The sequence below is a fragment of the Thermobia domestica genome, chromosome 1 (assembly GCF_964235325.1).
Source record: "Thermobia domestica chromosome 1, izTheDome1.hap1.1, whole genome shotgun sequence".
Taxonomy (NCBI): domain Eukaryota; kingdom Metazoa; phylum Arthropoda; class Insecta; order Zygentoma; family Lepismatidae; genus Thermobia; species Thermobia domestica.
The window spans coordinates 194,292,317-194,312,150 of NC_137454.1; the positions used below are offsets into that span (position 1 = coordinate 194,292,317).

A 19,834-nucleotide genomic window follows, 5' to 3' on the forward strand; every position below is an offset into this window, starting at 1 on the left:
GAGAAACCTGAAGTAACTTACACAAATCGAGACCCTTGTCCTTGAAAGTATTTATAAATACACTTAACAAATCCTGGGCAGTAGCATGTCCGAGGAATACTGATGTTAAATAACGCGTTAAAACTTTATTTTCGTCAGTGTGCCAGAAACAAACTACTAAGTCCATTTGATTTTTCTGTGAGATAGTGTTTAGGCTTTCGTCGAACGATACTGCAAAAAATTCACAATTTTGTAGTTCACGAAGTAACGTCTATTGGAAATATGGACCCAACCCAAAAGTGATGACATAACCTATTTTGTTTTTGTGTAACTGCATATTTATAGAGATTTCACTCTCAGGAAACATTCAAGGAAACCAGTGGCGTAGGGAAGGGGGGGGGGGGGCCGGAGGGGCCGCCCCCCAAAGAGGTCCGACAATGTACTTTGGTACTTTGATGTTTGTAATTTTTCTATATGTACCTATAACAGCACTTGCCCCCCCCCCCCAAACACACATCCTGGCTACGCTACTGAAGGAAACAAATCCGTTGCACTCGCTTGGCTTCTGGCTGATGCATTACTTGTAACTTTGGTAATGTCCAGATTATTTCTGCTTTCGTCACTTGATCTTTGATAAGATAACTCTTTATTACACCATTAGTTTTTGCTGGGCTTTCATTTTTCTCCTGAACAACTGGAGTAGATGATGTGCCAGTCACTGAACTGGAAGACGCTGTAGAATTTTTTGTACAGGAAGGCTCCGTGTTAACATTGCTTGAGAACTTTACGATCGAACATTGTGCATTAAGAGCTTTAACAGCTATGTGATGTCTCTTTCCTTTTTCATGAAATTTCAATGATCCAGCTCCCATATTTGAAATGTCAAAATCAGTTCTGCAGAGTTTACAACCTGCTTTAAATGGATCGTTGGACCTAATAACCCATTTCCACTGGCCTTTCCACGAGTCCAAGAATTTAGTTTTACTTTCCCAATTTTAATGGCTGAAAAATAAAATGTTAATTGTTAGTGTGTAACAGGATTTATTGCAAGACTAGTAAAATGTTAACCTAAATACAATAAGTGATTCCGTTAAGATGTGGGCAATTTTACTTTTTTCCGGTGATACACCTTTCGGCCACCGGGAATGGTGTTCACTGCGACATCCGCGGGCCTGGACTCCTGTTAAAAAGCTTCGGCACAGGAGTATAAGCGGAATGTTGTTCCAGACCTGTCTACTACTCTTGTTACAGAAACATGTAAACCAATGTCTTCACACAGTAGCAAATAAGCTTGATTCATACTAGGCAAATAAGCAGGAGCAACAGAGAAAATTTTTGGCTTGTATTCCAGTATCCCCTCAGTGTAAGACACAAACTTAATAGATCATGAAATTTAACTTTTTCAATTACCTTACTCTTATCATCGGGGACTAATTTAGCTCTTTTTGTAGTCACTGTTGTTCACAACGACCATATTAAACAAACAAAATCTTATTCAATCTCTTCTTGTACCCTCAACATACTTTCCAAAAACATTCACCGCCTGCACTCTCCTCACGTCTGTCTGTCTTTCTCAACTACGTCTCCACTGAATAAGTTATTATTGGCTTTTAACTTATGCTGTAGTATATAACTTTCTTGGATTTTACAAAAATATACTTATTCCATATCAATCCCAAAAACAATATTTTAAAAACAATTTTAAAACTTCCAGGTTCCTCGTCCAATTCCAGGCTATTTCCAGGTTTTCCAGGTCCAAAAGTAAATTCCAGGCTAATTCCAGGTTTTCCAAGTCAGTAGACACCCTGTTATTCAATGGTTTTAGTATTAATTTCTTGGAAGGTCATACAGGTCATCAAAATAACTAGGGGTGGAAACAGAGGACTTTTTAAATAAAAAAAGTAGCGTATCTCTTTTTCTTTTAGTTCTTAAATATTGACACAAGTATTTTACAGTATTCATTATTGAAGGACACAATTACTGCAAAACTATTAAGTACAAAGATAGTAAAAATTATGTTCTCGATTTAAAACATGTAATTAGTGGAATCAAATTAGGCTGACAATCATAAGACTAGTCTGTCGCGGATTCGACTCCCGCTTACGGCATGAATGTTGTGTGTTGTATTTTCATCATTCACTTTTCATCACACACTATCCTATAGCCTATCCACTGGGTGTAAAATTCAAATAACCGACAAGTATATGGTGAGTTATTAATGGAGCTCACATTGAACATATATCAAGTACTGCAATTTTATTATTATTATTACACCTATTTTACTTATGTGAATTTCTTACAAGTTTATTAAAGGTTACAGAAACAGCAAATATGTATTTTTCCCGTCGTACAAAGTATTTGATTTTGTAAAAAAAGTACAGAAAATGATTTGAGAAGTACTGAATCATAAATAAAGATTTTTTTTACCTCCTCCGTTAATTGTTTCTCCAACGTCTGAACCTCCATCTTCTCTATCTGCAATAGTTGTTCTAAGTTCTGAGCAGGAGGAAGAAATGAATCCGTAAGGAAGTTATGTAACACATTCACCTGTGTATCACAGCTAGTGCGAGCAGAATGAAGATGATGTTGAATCCACTGTTGCATCATAGCGACCTGCAAAACGATATTTTTTATTTATATAATTTCACACAGCTAGTACCAATAAGTAAGTATATAGAAATTAAACTTGTACTGGTACATGTACACAAGGTCGTGGATACATAATACCTAGAAGTGGAAGGACTATTTGATGAGTACATTGACAGAACAAAAATACCTCAATCTGTAGAACTCTCTAATATCAGGTAATACCGCCTCTGGTTTCGATAACCCAATGGATTCGGATGTGCAGGTATGCCATATCGATGTGAATCAACTCGCTCATCGGTTCATCCCATAGCTCCAACAAAATATGGAGATTTTCATTTCCGTGTTTCACCCTCTGCTGAAAATACTCCCACAGATTTTCGGATCTGGATTTAAAGATACCAGATCATGACACGACACGACATCAGATCATGACACGATGATACGACAGGGTGCTTCTGAATGTTTAGCATATCATGTAACATGACTCTTGTGAACACAGCAGATGTTCTTTTTGGAGCACGGATGTGCACAACATATTCGTCATGACAGTGCGACACTTGGTCACTGGAAAATTCCACATGAACCTATTGTTTCATGCTCATTCCTCTGTAATGCAAGTCAGTAAGGAAAGGAAGAGAAAGAAAAAAAAAAATCCCATAACATTACAGAATCTCGTATTTGAACCACACTCTTCACACACTATGAATGAAATGTTTCATAGGACTATCGCTGCACTTAATGTCTTGCATCATTGGAAAATAGACACAAACGCAACTTGTCGTATCATATTACACTTTCCAAACTGATACAGTCTTGTATTTGCGTCATAGTGTGAAGTGGCCTTTTTGTGGTACTCAATTCGAAATAGCTCACGAACAGCAGCAATTGCTATTGGGTTTAACCTTAACCAGACAATAAACTCATTGGCTTTCCCTCTTCTCATGATCACATCTCTAATATTTGGCGATTATAGTAGCGTTAGACATTCCTTGCGAACACGTAGCAAGTTCGTTTTGATATATCAATATATCATACTTCATTTACTAGTTGCCCATGGGCACACCCAAATACAATGACTTATTTTTGCCATTCTGCCATATCTCTGCTTTGATCCATCTTGAACTGTTTCCATGCACTTGGCTTGCACATTTAACTCAATTTACTATAACGGTCATCCGGCAAGAGTGATGAATCATTTAGTCATGTGCTATCAGTGAAACGTCATGTGTAACTATAGAAACATACCAGTGTCAGTCAAGAAAGGAGTGATTAATTTTTTTTGTCCAATATCCTTACAATTACCTTTGTTGTCATGTTATGAACAAAAATGAAATGAAATGAAATCTTTAAGTTTTACGTCCCACGACTATGCCGGTTAGGCTAAAGGAGACGGGCATGTTATGAACAAATGCACCTTTTATTTCTATCAGGGTTGGCAAAAACCATGGTTTTTATTTAAAAAAAAAAAAAAAAGGTTTTTTTGGTTTAAACCAGGTTTTTATGGTTTAAATGATTTGCTCTATATATTCATATCATATATGGACAGAAATAAGTTTGTTTCGCCTTGATGTTATTATGCAACAACCGGGTTATGCTGGAAGGGGTCACATAAGCTTAAAGCAGAATAAAAACCGCTTCTCGAGTTACATCCGAGAGAAATTGTCCTCCATTTGAACTCAGAACCAGGACTAATTGGCCACAAATGTGATACGTCTGCCGACTCACGAAGGAATCCTGATAAAAAAATACGTTGTACTGATCTTTACATGCTTCTTAATATAATTGTCAAGAGTCATTTCAGAAGGACAAAAAGATAAACAGTTGCACAAGTGAAACCATTACACAGAATTACATATGAACAATTTCAAAGTACTACGGAGAACAGAAAAACGAATTTAGTTCAAGTTAGTTAACAGCGACTTTTATTGGGCCAAATTAAAGAAATACACCAACTTAATCTGCATATCAATAAGAAAAGTGAATAAAGATACGAATTATTTGAGTCCACTTTGGCTCAAACTCATTTATTCATGGATAGATACCAAAGATACTTATTTCACTAAATGCCTCTTGTGGGGTCTGTATGACCCCCCCCCCACACACACACACAAAGTACGGCATTTTCGATGTATGTTATCAATAGTAAACATTGAAACGAAACAATATTTACAATTTTTCTTCGATTGCAATTACATGACAATAATAACAACTACAAAAAATCACAAAATAAACATTTATAAACTTGTAAAAAAAAGTTGCTTTTGTAGTATATATATATATTTTTCTTGAGTAATGAATGGGGAATTTAGGTCTGAATATAATACGAATAATATACGGGAGTGAAACGTGATAACCCACAAATGTGTGTTCATCAAGATTTTACAAACACTTACACTTTTACGAACATTTTTTGTTTTTTGGTTTAAACCAGTTGGTTTTTTTGAAAAAACCAGCTGGTTTAAACCATGGTTTAAACCACCTTGGTTTAAACCAGCCAACCCTGATTTCTAATCAAAGGATTTCTAACATCATACTTTCAATATTAACGTGTACAATCTCCTACCTTTTTTTACTGTCTACGGGAGGGCAGTCTGAGAAAAGCACTGTTGTGCTGCCGAAACCTTTAATGGAATAATCGAGGGCCTTGCTTTTCCACATTTTTCAAAATCACGGAGGAAATAAAAGATAAAACGTATTCTTAAATTACAACTTAGAAATTTTTATCTAAATATACAATTATACTAACATAAAGTAAGAAATACATTATAAATTGAAAGACACGATTTCATACGATTCCAAACTATTTTGTGAAATAACAATCTAGTGATAATTTCGCCCCCAACCTTCTATATTAGGCACTAATCTTCATGAAATTGCTCTGATTATAACATTTGACATGAAATGCATACAAGACGTTGCTCCTCTTTGCTGTCATATTCCTCCGAATTATATGGAATTTCAAATTCTAAGTGTTCAGAATCTTTAAATATTACTATTACCCAGGGGATATTCCAATTTGATTTTTTTTTTATAAAATCCAAAAATGGATTCCTTTTTCAGTATGTCCAAATTTATAATATACAATTTTAAAAGATCAGTAAGAAATATAACCTAAATTAAGCTTAAAACCTCCCTAAATAAGGAACAATTTTCATTCGCTTCGAGGAGTAGTGATGAGCAAGACTTACTCCGGAATGTACGAATAGAAGTGGTAATGTGCGATAGCCACATTTTTGTTGCTGAATATAAAATGAAATGAAATCTTTGAGTTTTACGTCCCACGGTTATGCCGGTTAGGCTAAAGGAGACGGTGATGATGAATAATGAATGAAATGGTGGAATGAAGAAAGTGGGAGGAAACGAGACAACCCCGAGAAAACCCACGCACACGGTGTTTGTTCACCACAAAGTTCACTTGGCGGGGGCTGGGACCGAACCCGGGACCCCTAGCACCAGAGGTGAACACTCTACCACTGAGCCACCGCGGCCCTGTTGCTAAATACAATATTACAACCTGACACACCAAAGACTCAAGAAAGGAAAATACTACAGCTTCAGGACTGTCAAAACATATTTTACCAGCAATCACAGCACAAAGAGAAACATTACACAAATCCATTTCACTAATCGAAACCAAAACATAAATAAATCTTAATACATCTATACGAGGAATCTAGAATTAAATACGAACAGAAAATTTGAATACGTAATGAAATATCAAAATAAGCAGCTTCAAATTTCTTAAGCAATCACTGTTCTGTTAACACTAAAAAAATTGGAGTTAATCTTGAAATAAAGAACCATATTTTATCATTGAATGTTTACATCTGTTACTGATCTGCATTAAGAAGAACGCAAACGAAAATTGAATTGACCAAGAAAGAAATTAATGGATGAAAGAGAAAATAAGTACCCTTCATAAGTTAGGTATTGTAAGTATGAGAAGAAGAAGGAATTTTTCTTAACTTATGTTAATCTTATCAAAAGCTTTTAAGATGATCAGAGAAAGGTAACCAAAATAATTCATCATTACATTTAGAAATTTGGCAACACAGGCAAGATGATGTTTTTAATGTGTGTTCTTTGTATGTAATTTCAAATTTTCACCACAGCGGTTGTAGCTCCTAATAGTCAATTCGAACACCTTTCCAAACAATGAACTCACACTTAGTTTTCTGCGAGTCAAACAAACTAGCTCGTAGATCCGGATCCAAGTGTTAAGTATTTTACCTGTTCTCGAAATGAAAATAGAATTTCAAATATTATGCGTCTATAGAATTATACGAAAAGTATCATCGAAATATGTTATACTAGTATTTGTTCAGCCACCAATAACAACTATTTCAAATTCAAACTTGGATAATCATTTTACATGCTGTTGATTTATAGTCTTGGAAGTCTTAAAATGTTACATTATCAAAGGCTAAGACAATCAACATTTTTGGTATCAGGAAAAAAAGAAAGAAAGAAAGAAAGAAAGAAAAAAAGACACTCAAAAATTACGGCATGTTCCTCACTATACAGTGATAAAGGAGACAGATAAATATTGTAAAAATTAACACAAGCATCATATAGCTTGATGTTAGCGGATTTGTACCTTCAATTCTTACACTATATCTAATCCAGTAAAAGGCAACTCAAGATTAAGTAAAACCAAAACTAAAGAGAGGAAATTTTCATTTACAATTATCTCACCTTAAGTTCGTAGAAAGACCCACAGTAAACTTAGCATTACGCTGGGTCCAAAAGAAGTGAAAATATTTCCCGTAACATGAAATATGAAGCGCATTGGTTCTGATTCACTAAATACGTACCTGAAATATCATGATGCAACTTCCGAAGACGACGAAGACCGATGAGTTTCATATTTCCTTGCTTTCCAAATAACGAGTTTGGCAGGGGTAATAAAATAACTAATTCTCATTTAACAGAACTAAATAAACAAAACCATTATAAATACACTTTAGTTTAAAATCAGTAAAACCAAATTGTTTAAAACAAACCGACACTGTAGTCGTTCACTTTGTAATTCAAATTTTGTTTTGGCTTTAAAGAAAAAAATACAGGGTGCGGCACGTAAAACCGGCCCGTAAAGTGAACACATTAAATGAAATGTAATGTATTGAATATGATTAACTACAACACATAAATGAAATGTAATGTATTGAATATGACTACTCACCTTCACAGCAGCCTTCACAGCAGGTGCTGAAAGTGTCCTCCGCCCACTTCAACACACATGTGAGCACGATTGAGAAGATTCATATATACCCTTGTCAGTTCTTGTGTTGTAATGCTATTGGTGACATCCTGGATCCTGGTCTTGAGTTCTTCAATTGTGTGTGGATTTGTTTCGTATACTCTTCCCTTTAACAGTCCCCATAAGTAGTCACACGTGGACAAGTCTGGTGACCGAGGAGGCCACAAGCCTTTGCTGATTGTCCTCTCTGTAAACATTTCATGCACAAGGGACAATGATGCAGCTGATGTGTGGCATGTTCCACCGTCCTGCTGAAAGTAACATAACTGACGCTCCTCTTCGGTCAAGTGTGTATAAAACTCCTCCAGGATTCCCATATACACGTCACTGTTCACTGTCGTCTCAAAGAATATGGGCCCAATAACGCGTGTGGCGGAAATGGCACACCAAACACCAATCTTCTCATCATGCAAGGGTACCTGGTGGATTGCGTGTGGATTTTCTGTCGACCAATACCGGTTGTTTTGGGAATTTACGTACCCAGACAGGTGGAACCACGCCTCGTCACTCATGATGAGCATTAGTGGATCCAAGAAACCACTGGCAACATTGCTCAACAGCCATGAACAGAAATGCACCCTCTTCTGCAGGTCAGGCTCCTTCAGTTCTTGCACAACACTTATCCGGTACGGTTTTAACTTCAGTCCCCTTAAAACACGTCTGCAACTTCTCTCACTCGCATGAACCTGTTGACTCAATCTCCTGGTTGACTTTCGAGGACTTCTTGTCATTATCTCCTCCACCTGCATCTTTAATTCAGGTGTGCAGACAGATGGTCGTCTGTTCCTGGGAGCATTTTGAACCGATCCTGTACGCCGCCATTTTTCAATCAATTCGTGAATGGTGCTTTTTGCTGGCACAGAACGTCCTGGAAATTTCTCCCGAAACAAATTCTTTGTTTTCACAAAAGATCCAGTGAGAATGAACCCTTCAACAATGGCAACACGCTCGGGTATCGAATACGGCATTATCACACACTGACACTCACCCGGCTTAACACAACGAGGCCTTTTTCTCAACTGGTTTCGACAAGTTTCACTAGCTGCGGCTGCACGTGACTGCAGCAGGTCACGTAAGTCGACCCGACCTCGACACGCCATCTCTTGGTAGGAAGGTAGATTATTTAAGTGTTGCCACAGAATATTACGAAGGGCCGGTTTTACGTGCCGCACCCTGTGCCTTGAATGATTCTTAAGAAAGTATAATTTCTTCTAAATGAACGAGAAAACTTCAGATTAAAAATCGACTGCAACTTAAAAAATAATAATAATAAATTACTATTAAAAAAGTAAATTACATACTACAAATGTACTTCACTTTCGAAACGCCTTACATGCATTATTGGAACAACTTACATGAGTAGCAGCCATTTTCTCCGATTCCTGAATCACCGGCGTGAGTGTTGCTACCAAAACTGACATTTGTTCACTGATAACTGTAAGTTCAACACCTCTTTTCTCCAACCGCTCACCTTAAAAAAGAAACAGAATATATTAGTGCATGTCTTTCAGGATTTTAATACTATCTAAATCACATATTCGGCCTCATATTTTTTTAACTAGAAAAGATTATACCTGAAAACTTTACTAATATACAGGGTTGGCAAAAACCATGGTTTTATTGAAAAGAAAAAAAAAAATCAGGGTTTTTTTGGGTTTAAACTTTATTTTTTTTTGTTTAAACAATTTGCTTTATGTATTTATATCACATATGGACAAAAATAAGTTTGTTTCGCCTTGGTGTTATTATGCAACAACTGGGTTATGCTGGCAGAGATCACATAAGCTCAAAGCGGAATCCAAACCGCTTCTCGGCTTACATCCGAGAGAATTTGTCCTCCATTTGAACTTAAAACCGGGACTAATTGGCCACAAGTTCGATACGTCTGCCGATTCACTCACGAAGGACTTTGATAAAAGTATGTTGTACTGATCTTTACATACTTGTTAATATAATTGTCAAGAGTCATTTCAGAAGGACAAAAGGATAAACAGTTGCACAAGTGAAACCATTATACAGAATTACATATGGACAATTTCAAAATACTGCAGAGTGCAGAACTAATTTAGTCCAAGTTAGTTCACTACGACTTTTATTAGTTCAAGTTAAGGAAATACACCAACTTAATTTGCATATCAGTAAGAAAAGTGAATAAAGATACGAATTATTTGAGTCTATTTTGGCTCTGACCCAGTTATACATAAACAGATACCAAAGATACTTCTGATTTCAACAAATGTCTCTCGTGGAGTTTGTATGACCTCTTCCCCTCAAAAGAAGTACGTCATTTCGATGTATTTTATCAATAGTAAAAATTAAAACGAAACAATATTTAGAATTTTTCTTTGATTGCAATTGCATAACAATAATAACAAACTATAACAAAGCACGAAAGAAACATTCATAAACTTATAAAAAGACAAAAGTTGCTTTTGTGGTACAATCTCTTTGAGTAATGAATGGGGAATTTAGGTCTGAACATAATATAAATAATATACGAGAGTGAAACGTGATAACCCACAAATGTGTTTTCATCAAGATTTTACGAGCACTTACATTTTTGCGAACATTTTTCATTTTTTGGTTTAAACCAGTTTTTTTTTTTCTCTTTCTTGAAAAAACCAGCTGGTTTAAACCAGCCAACCCTGCTAATTTATTGAAAAGGATACTTATCTTAACCTTCTCTTGGATAAATAATGATAAAAAACACACTGATATTTATCAAAATTGCAACACCAAGGCAAAAATTACGGGAATTCGTCCAAGTTCGTAGAAATTGTATAGCAGGGTATGACATCAACGATTACCATTTCAGCAGGGTAATGAGTACTTTGGATCTGGAAAAGCCCTCGATGTAGTGCCGCAAAAGAGCTTCACGCAGCACTAAGGCAGTGAAGCGCGAACAGGAAACACATGCACAACCATAACCACGCTTCGTTTACGTCAAAGGACAGAATACAAACAGACGGCTGCGTTCAAACGACGCTGCATGAGCACCTTGTCGTATCGCAGTTAGTCTATGTATGGTGATGCCGCAACAGTGATGCGTGAGTGGAAGCAAGGGAAAAAGTAAATTGTACACAGATAGATTTTCGAGGAACGACGAATACCTGCTTCCTTGGCCTGCACAATCGCCTGACATGTCAAACACTGAACACATATGGGATATGGTTGCTCGCCATCTTGTATGTCACAGTACTAAAACAATGTTGATGTCTTGTGAATTCGCATATAAGGAGTCCATGATCGTGTATGAACATTTCAAATGTCTGTATGATTAGATACTCAACGTATAGAGGTTCCGGCTGCAACACATGGAGGCTTCACGCCATACTAGTTTATCATGGTTCGAAGTGTTGTAAAGTTCTGAAACTGTGATCGTTTCTCTATAGTTATGTAAAAAATATCAAGTGTAAATCACCCCAATTCAAATGTCTTTCGTAGCACTCAAGTTTTCACAAAACACAGTTTATTATCTTTGTTTCTATTAAAAGTTATTACTTTTCTACAATTTTAACACCACTTAACTACACGGGCTTCGAATTTTGAATTTTCACTAGTATAATGACAGTTTAGACATTTTTGTTATTACCTTTAGTTGAATACGAGTTTATGAATTATCTTCAATTTTCGTTTACAAAATATTATGAAACACTACCATACATTTTTCTTAGCGTCTCACACTTAACACCTATGGACTAAGGCGGATGAATGCTAATGCAAATGAATAAGGACGGAAAGTTTGGTGGAATAAAAAGTGAAAGAAAACAGGATAAACCCGAAAGGGGAACACGGAAAAAATGTTGTAAATTATGAATGATCCAGTACAGAATCAGGGACCATATCCATCATATATAAGCACTATACCACTTGAGATTCGTGATACCTAGGGTGTAAAATATCCTGTGTCCTGGTATTGTATCCTCCTCAGACCTGAAGGTGAATTTTGGTAGCTGGATACCACTGACTATGAATTCATTGCTCAACACTGATGCGAGGAAATCTCCCCAGGTCCGAATGGCATCTCACCTGGATGTCACTTACTTCTACAGGGTTGCCACAGACCTGGAAAGTCAGGGAAAGTCATGGAAACAAGGTCAAAAGGGATGAAAGTCATGGAAAATTGTATGAAGATGCATGTTTTAAATTATTTTGCTGTTTTAATACTTTTTCACAGACTAAGTGGGTACCTTAGTAATGATAGTAGTACATAGTTTTTGTTTGTGTGACAATAATATGTCTTCTTGAAATTACAACATACGAACAAGCCAGTGATGACAGAAGAAATAATAGAGCAAATGTTCTTAAGAGACTCTTCAGTTTAAACAGAATAAGTGGAAGTGTTGCAGAGAAGGCAAAGCATCAATATTTTCAACTATGTTTTGAGGCAAACGGTTCTTTGAAGAGCATATTCGAAGACCATGCTAATAAACCACAGCCATTAGATTATTTCTATGTACGTATTCTTCAGAATAAAAAGTATGCTGAACTGTGGCAAGTTGTAAAGCTAGTGTTGATTGTTTCGCATGGTAATGCATCTGTGGAGTCTGGATTTTCGTTATCAACAAAGACTTCATGGTTGAGAATCAGAGTGAGTGCAGTATCACAGCACAGAGAACTGTGTAAGAGGCCATCTAGTTTCACGGTGGAAGAGAACATGTAACCATTACAAGTAAAATGTTGGGTCTGTTCGAGCTGCAAGACAGAGGTATGAAAGTTTTTTGGAAGGGGCACGAAAGCAGAAGACAGAGGAGAAGAAAGAGAAAAATGACAAACTTAGGATTGCAAAGGAACTACAGAAACTGCAGAAGAGAGAGAGGTCATTAGGACGAAAGCCCAGATAGAAGAGGAAGCAGTTGCAGGGAAAGTCCTACGGTTGGAGAATGAAGGGAAAAAGTGAACCATTGTTATTATTCATAACAAATCACTTGTTAACACACAACAAATCATTTAGACTTCATAGTGAGCATTTGACAAGAATTTTTCTTGTTCTCACACAAAACTTATTGTATCCAGAAAAGTAAATCATTGTTATTCTTAAAACGCATGTTAAAACACATACTTAACGAATCATTTAGACTGCACAGTGATCGTTTTCTTTCTCTCACACATAACATATTATATATAAATGTTATATGCATGTAAATATATTTTGTAAAGTGTATAAAAGAAAGAAAATAAATAAGGTGGCCGTTGGGCGGCTATGGAGATGGTGGAGGCCGTTAAAAAAAAAAATCTAGCGGTTATGGAAAATAGTACAAAACAGCTGGGAAGTCATGAAAAATGATTTTAAAAATTTTGTGGCAACCCTGTTCTAGCAACAATCTAATAAATGGTAGTAATACGAGGTGTGATTGGAAAGTTTTAAGACTGGGCTTGTAATTTAAAAATGGCAGTACTTCCAGGCTACTGTGATGGGTCTCCTTCAAAGTAGTCCCCCTGCTGAATGAACACACCGATTCCAACGGTGTTTCCACTTCTGGAAGCATTCCTGAAAATTATTTTCCGTGATGGTGTGAAGCACTCTCTCCGTATTTGCTTGAATGTCCTCAATTGAGTCAAATCTCTTGCCTTTTAATGACAATTTTAATTTAGGAAAGAAGTCGGCCGGGGCCAAATCTGGGGAATACGGGGGTTGCGGAAGCACAGGAATGTTGAATTTGGCCAAAAATTCCTGGATCGAGAACGCACAGTGGTGGAATCATATTCTTTTCTTTCCAGAGGGCAGGCCTTTTCCGCCGCACATTTTCGCGCAGACGCTGAAGGACACTTTTGTAGTAATCCTGGTTGACTGTCTGCCCCCTAGGGGCAAATTCATAATGCACGATATTCTTAGAATCGGAAAAAACACCAACATTGTCTTCACATTCGACCGACTTTGTCGCTCTTTCTTTGGTCTTGGTGAATCTGGGTTCTTCCATTGAGAAGATTGGGCCTTTGTTTCTGGGTCATACCCATAAACCCATGATTCATCACCTGTTATTACCCGATTCAAGAAATCTGAGTCCATTTCGGCTAGATTCAACAGTTCTTGGGACACTTCAAGTCTCTGTTGTTTCTGCTCGTGTGACAACACTTTTGGAATGAATTTCGCGGACACTCGACACATGTTCAAATTATCAATTTAAGTTGACTGAAACGCACAGAAACTTAAATTCAAATCTTCAGTCATCTCCCTAATTGTAAGTCTACGGTTCGAGCGCACTAAATCGCCAACTTTCCCAATGTTTTCGTTAGTTCTTGATGTTGGAGGCCGGCCATCTTGAATCTGTGAAACCAGATAAAACACGTTTGACCGGCTCAAACATTCGTCTTCAAAAGCTGTTTTTAACAGTTCGTAAGTCTCCGAAGCAGATTTCCCAGTTTTAAAACAAAATTTCACACAAGAACACGTTGTTCCAATTTTCCATCCATTTTGCGCACTTAAAAATCTGCCAAGAGACACACACATGCCCGCACTCAACTGGTTGCTACGTCGTACTGAATCAAGATATCTCAAGGACACACCAAGCCACCGCTTCCATGCTAACGGAGGATTATATCTACTCCTTCTGAACACTGTTGCCAACTGTCTTAAAACTTTCCAATCACACCACGTACTTTTGTCTTTCAGAAGAAATTAACGAACACATCTATAATTGACAACTTACCTCGATTTGCAAGAGCATTTTTCAAGCTGGTGTTCTGCCATCTCGATAACGTCCTACCACCTACAAATATTTTGTTGAAATCTTTCGAGTTGCCTACGATTCGTTCAAGGTTAGGTGAGATGCCATTCGGACCTGGGGAGGTTTCTTAGCATCAGTGTTAAGCAATGAATTCATAGCCAACGGTAGCTCCAGCTACCAAAATACCAAAATTCGCCTTCAGGTCTGAGGAGGATATTTCACAAATACGGTCGTAATTGCTGTAAGGAAGTGTTAATCAGAAGCAGCCATCGGAATGTGGTTAGGTCAGTTGATTAAGAATTTATGTACACGTCGTCATCGAAAAGAAAATACTGAAACAAATTTTACAATGATAGGTTGGTTAGAAATCTAACGTCCCTTTCAGCTATGAGACTATATGAGACGTGGATGTAAAGCTCAAGATGGAACGCACACCATATGAGCTTCTACCGGAATCGAACCTGTGTTTCTCACACAAAAAACACGAACCATAACAGCCTCGAGGGAGCTTATATTTTATATTCGTACTATATCTCGTCTGAGAACCAGAGGAACGTAACTTCATTTTCGTAGGTTTACAGAAGAGAGGGGGGAAAAGTTAGTAAACACATTATTGCATGGCAGACAAGTCAATGACGAAGTCAACTTCAATAACATTCAAATAACACCAAGTGGGTTTTCAGAATTACGTTCATAATCCAAGCAAACAAACATTCAATTCTTGGAGTTACGTCCCTTTGGTTCTCATATGATGATATAAACAAACTCATGGACATGCTTTGAAAAATACTTAACTAATTCCCGAACTTCAACATGCCTTCCCCACGCATGCGCATGCGCCTTTATTGTGCATGTGATTTCGGGTTCGAATTCTGGTGAGAAAAAAATATCAGTTTCATTAATCATCCATCTCGTTTAGCATAACTCTGGAACGTTAAAATAAAAAATGCCATTTTCATTTTTCCAAACTTCAATGATATTCACACCATAAATAAAACAGCTCTGCTGAAAATTATAGCTGTTTACGGACAAGACATTTCAAGGTCTTGTATCGAAAGTAAAATAAATGTAGGCACATGAAAACAATTATATACAACCCGGGATCTGTTTTTGCGAAAATGAAGTTGATGGTCTAGGTTGACTTTAAAACTTACCAAGATTACTTCGAAGATTCGTGCAAAACTGCACAAGCTCCTGAGTGAAGTGTGATAAGCTCTCCTGCATTCTCACCAACTCCTGATTAAATGTCCTTCGGAAGTGTTGGCTTATTTGTTCATTTGTACTCTCCACAGATCTGTATGAACAATAAGAAAAATACATAAGAGTACTTAAAAAATGAATCAATCTGTACTAATTGTTGATAGGTAGACATGCATTAGATTTTTGCTTCAGCTTCTTATTAACTTAAAAGTATGTATATACGACATTACAAGAGTACTTTCATGACTGTTTTGGCAAAAAACAACTGCTAAGTAGTAATTCCGTTGATCTGCAATTTAATATGTGATACTATTCTACTAAATCAAATTACAGTGAGACGTGTATACTACGTGAAGGAGTGGTTTGTATGGTGTGATATTTCCACGATATTGAAAACGGGAGTGATGGTAATTTCTACCATTTTCAGTTGTTGCAGACATATTTAAGTGAAGACGAAATATAATCCTCGGTCGCTTAGACTGAGTGCAGAAAGTCACCGTTTTCCTCTACAGAAATCAATGTTGAAACCAAAAGTGGTCGATTTTCTGCCACAGGAAACCATTTCTCACTATTTATTATGGTTTCTATTCTATGGTGATCAATGTTAAAGCCGAAAGTGGTTTATATCTGAAATTTTTGAATAGAGGTTTAAAGAAAGATGGTACCTATCCTTAAAACATTAATTAATTAATTAATTAAAATATTGAAACAGAAAGCTGTAATGAAGTTCTATCGTTTCATCGTTTGCAGTTTTAGTAGAGAGTAAATGATATAGAAGAAATGTATTCTGCTTAATCGATTGCAGAAAACCACTTCTCGATGTTTATCACTGTTTTTGCTCTATAGTGATCAACGTAAAATCCTGTAGCGTTTTATTTCTATGATTTCTGGTTTGAATATTGCCTCTGGAAGCAAACTCGATTCCTAACTTTTGATCCCCTACACACTGACTAAATTTGGTGGTGATCCATCAAGTAGTCCACGAACTTTTTCCTCTCACGGATGGACACACGGACAGGTAAAATATATAACCAAGTTTTGATAAATCACTCCCCTTAACAAGATTTGTTGCTAACTGTAATGCAATTTCCCTACAAAACAGAAGTTGATCCCTGTTTCTATCCTCATGAACATTCGAAAAATTCTAGACAAGAGGGGGGAGATTATCCCTTTCAGGGATGAAATCTTTCTTCTTCGAGGAAGCATTTCTTTCTTTCTTGTCAGGGGAAATTCCTGGCATCCCTATCAATTCACACACTGGGAAGAATAAATGTTTACAATTTTAGCATACAATGAAATAACGCTTTCATGAATCCTCTCAACAATACTCTGATATTTCTAGCACAATAACTGAAAATAACTCAGCAAGCTAAATTCAAAACAGCAATTTCATTCACACTGATACAACTCCATTCTTCTCTCATCTTATATCACGTGAAGAGTACACATGCTGCTACGTACAGCATATTTTATGTTGTGGCTTACGGGACTTTGTCAATATAACAAAAGAATACAAATCCAAGAATTACCGCATTACTGGCAATTTCTTATTGGTTAGTAATTCTACCGGACAGATATGTGAATGAAGGAGGAAAAAAAGTTACATATTACCTTTTTCTGTCGAGTTTCTCGTGAAGTTTATTCGTATCATCTGTTGCTAAATCTGCCACTGAAAGCAATTTCCTCGCCTGATTTCCTAGCTTCTCCTCTGTTTCCATATGTTTCTCCACCAAGTGTTCCTGTTCGTCTCTTTCCTGAACAGTCTTTTTTAGAGTATTCTTGGTGTCTTTCAACTTATTCTTGGTATCCTCCAGACAACGATGGGCACCAACAAGTTCATCAGTGGTCTTCTCGAGTCGTATGTTCAATTCTTGACAAAGCTCCTACAATAACAAAGAATATGGTCATCATGTGAAGAAACCTTCATGAGGAAACAAAATACTACTTGTTAATTATGCGACCAATTCTTTTTGTCACCACAATTGATTGGGAGTATGCTCTCTGCACAAGAAAATATGTAATTTCTTCATTATTCTGGCTGAAAATACGCTTGCTGAAGATGATAGGATATATTTTTAAGCGGTAAAGAAGAAGAAAGATAAGTCATGAGTATTTTACAATTGCACAGTAGGAACTATCATCTAGTACAGAGTGGCTAGAAAGCCCCTTTACATCTGAACAATGCATGTAACAACATAAAACGTCAAGATATTTAAGATCTGATCTCCCACCCTCATCATTGATATAACAACAGTGCTCCTCAGTGAACTGCCACGTGACTGCCCGCGGAGGGAAGATAATAAAGTTTGTACGTTGACTAGTTCATTGTCTCTCCTTTCCGCATTTGGTGAACAACAATGACTGATACCAGTGGCTTCACTTTGGCGGAGCATTTAGTGGCAAGTATGTGGGTCCATGAATAGTTCGGTAAGAAATCACTAAGTCGTCAGACTCTGATAATGTGGGAGAATTCTTCACCTGGGAAGTGTTTTGGATGTCCCTCGTTCTAGTCATTCATTAACCTGAAAGGAAATATGTGCAGAAGTTAATGCGTCAGTGATGTGTTCACCCTGTAAGTCGGCCAGAAAGCGTTCTGCAGAACGTGTAATTGCAAGGAGTACAATGCAGCTCCACATAAAAATGGACTTAGGGCTGAACACATTCCGGCCAATGGTCATTAATGAACTAACTGACGATGACAAACTACCAGCGGGAAGCATGCATGATCTGGGCCTTCCCGATCATTCCTGCTCGGAAGTGCGTTCTTTTCTCTATTCAACGTGCTATCTATATAGAGTTCGCGGGATAAGAACGTCTTCATATGGGCAAAGAAAAACTCAGATTTATCAAGAAATTTAGAACAATTCTGCGCACATCAGAATTGATCCCAAACTGACCAGCACCTTGTCCTCATCGAAAACCGAACCTTACGATATCAGACAATGCCTTGTGAGGTATCAACTCACACGTTGTAACAGACCGATTGATGGTCGTTACATTCTATCTGAATTGGCTCCCGGATTGTAATGTTTACCCGTATTGAAATGTTTACCGGTTGCTTATGCAGCGTTAAAGTTGGTTCGTGTATTTTAATACTGCACCCGAGTGCCTCCAAAGTTTCGTTTTGATGTTAATTTGTACAAAAGGGTTATTAGTTTTATATGCTATTCGCAAAACACACGTAAACACACCAATAGTTTATCACAAAATTTCGAATTATTTTCTTTCTACAATGTCTTCGCGTTACTGTAATAATTCCATTTAGGTTATAGCTAGATATATTGAAAATTTGATTTATATTTTACTCTACTTCAATTTGCCTTAATTTACTTTACCTCATAATAATATCAATCCGAAACTTCGATCATAAGACAATTTTACTGATCAGGTCATTTTCCGCTGTTGCTTTTTGTCATTCTTTTGTTAAGAGCATAGCGATTATTCCGATTACGGCCACAAGAGGGCCTACGAATCGCTATACACGTAAAGCTAACATCGCCAAGATGGCGATGACCATTACAGAGCGGAAACGATGGTTGTCATAGTGATATTAACTAACTGCAAGAACTAACTAAGTGAATTGTAACACTTTTATTACAGGAGTAATTCTAATACTCGGGAGATATTATTTAAGAGGTAAAACGATTGCTTATTTATTTAGGGTTTTGTATAATAACAGAAATAATATAAATTTGTTGTTTGTTCGTAGTCGACTAGGCAATATTAAATCGCTATTGTTAAGGTCTGGTGACGCGATGATGAGGGCGCAGTGAAACGCCGTTTTACAATATAGAAAGAGTGATGGCTTAAGTCGGTTCCTTAAATATAGAAATTTTGTAATCAAAAGTGTAAATTTTGGACGTTAATCTATTATAAATTACTTATTGGAAAACCTAACTTAGTTTGGGAGGAAAAGAAACACTAAGGAACCGACAGAAGTAAAAATTTATGGAAACAAGTTTTGGTCAAAAAGCCATCGAGTGACTTCCGCCATTACGAGTAATAGCGTAATGTGCAGGAAGTAGGTTTGTTGGAGTTCATCTCATCAGAAATTGGGACCAAGTCCCATATTCAATAGGACGTGGAACCACTATCCGGGGAGATTGACTGCAACGTATAATAAATAGGTTTGTTAACC

At 36.9% G+C, this 19,834-nt stretch overlaps 1 protein-coding gene across 1 annotated transcript in view; it reads right to left on the bottom strand.

Moving 5' to 3' along the window:
• LOC145692444 (kinesin-like protein Klp61F) overlaps nt 1–19,834 on the bottom strand; it is a 273,603-nt gene that overhangs the window by 37,325 nt on the left and 216,444 nt on the right. The window contains exons 9-12 of the mRNA XM_081767753.1: nt 17,308–17,579; nt 15,651–15,790; nt 9,184–9,299; nt 2,407–2,592 (exon numbers count right to left, since the gene is read on the bottom strand). Coding sequence (XP_081623879.1) covers nt 2,407–2,592; nt 9,184–9,299; nt 15,651–15,790; nt 17,308–17,579 — 714 coding nt within the window. The remainder of the gene's footprint in view (nt 1–2,406; nt 2,593–9,183; nt 9,300–15,650; nt 15,791–17,307; nt 17,580–19,834) is intronic.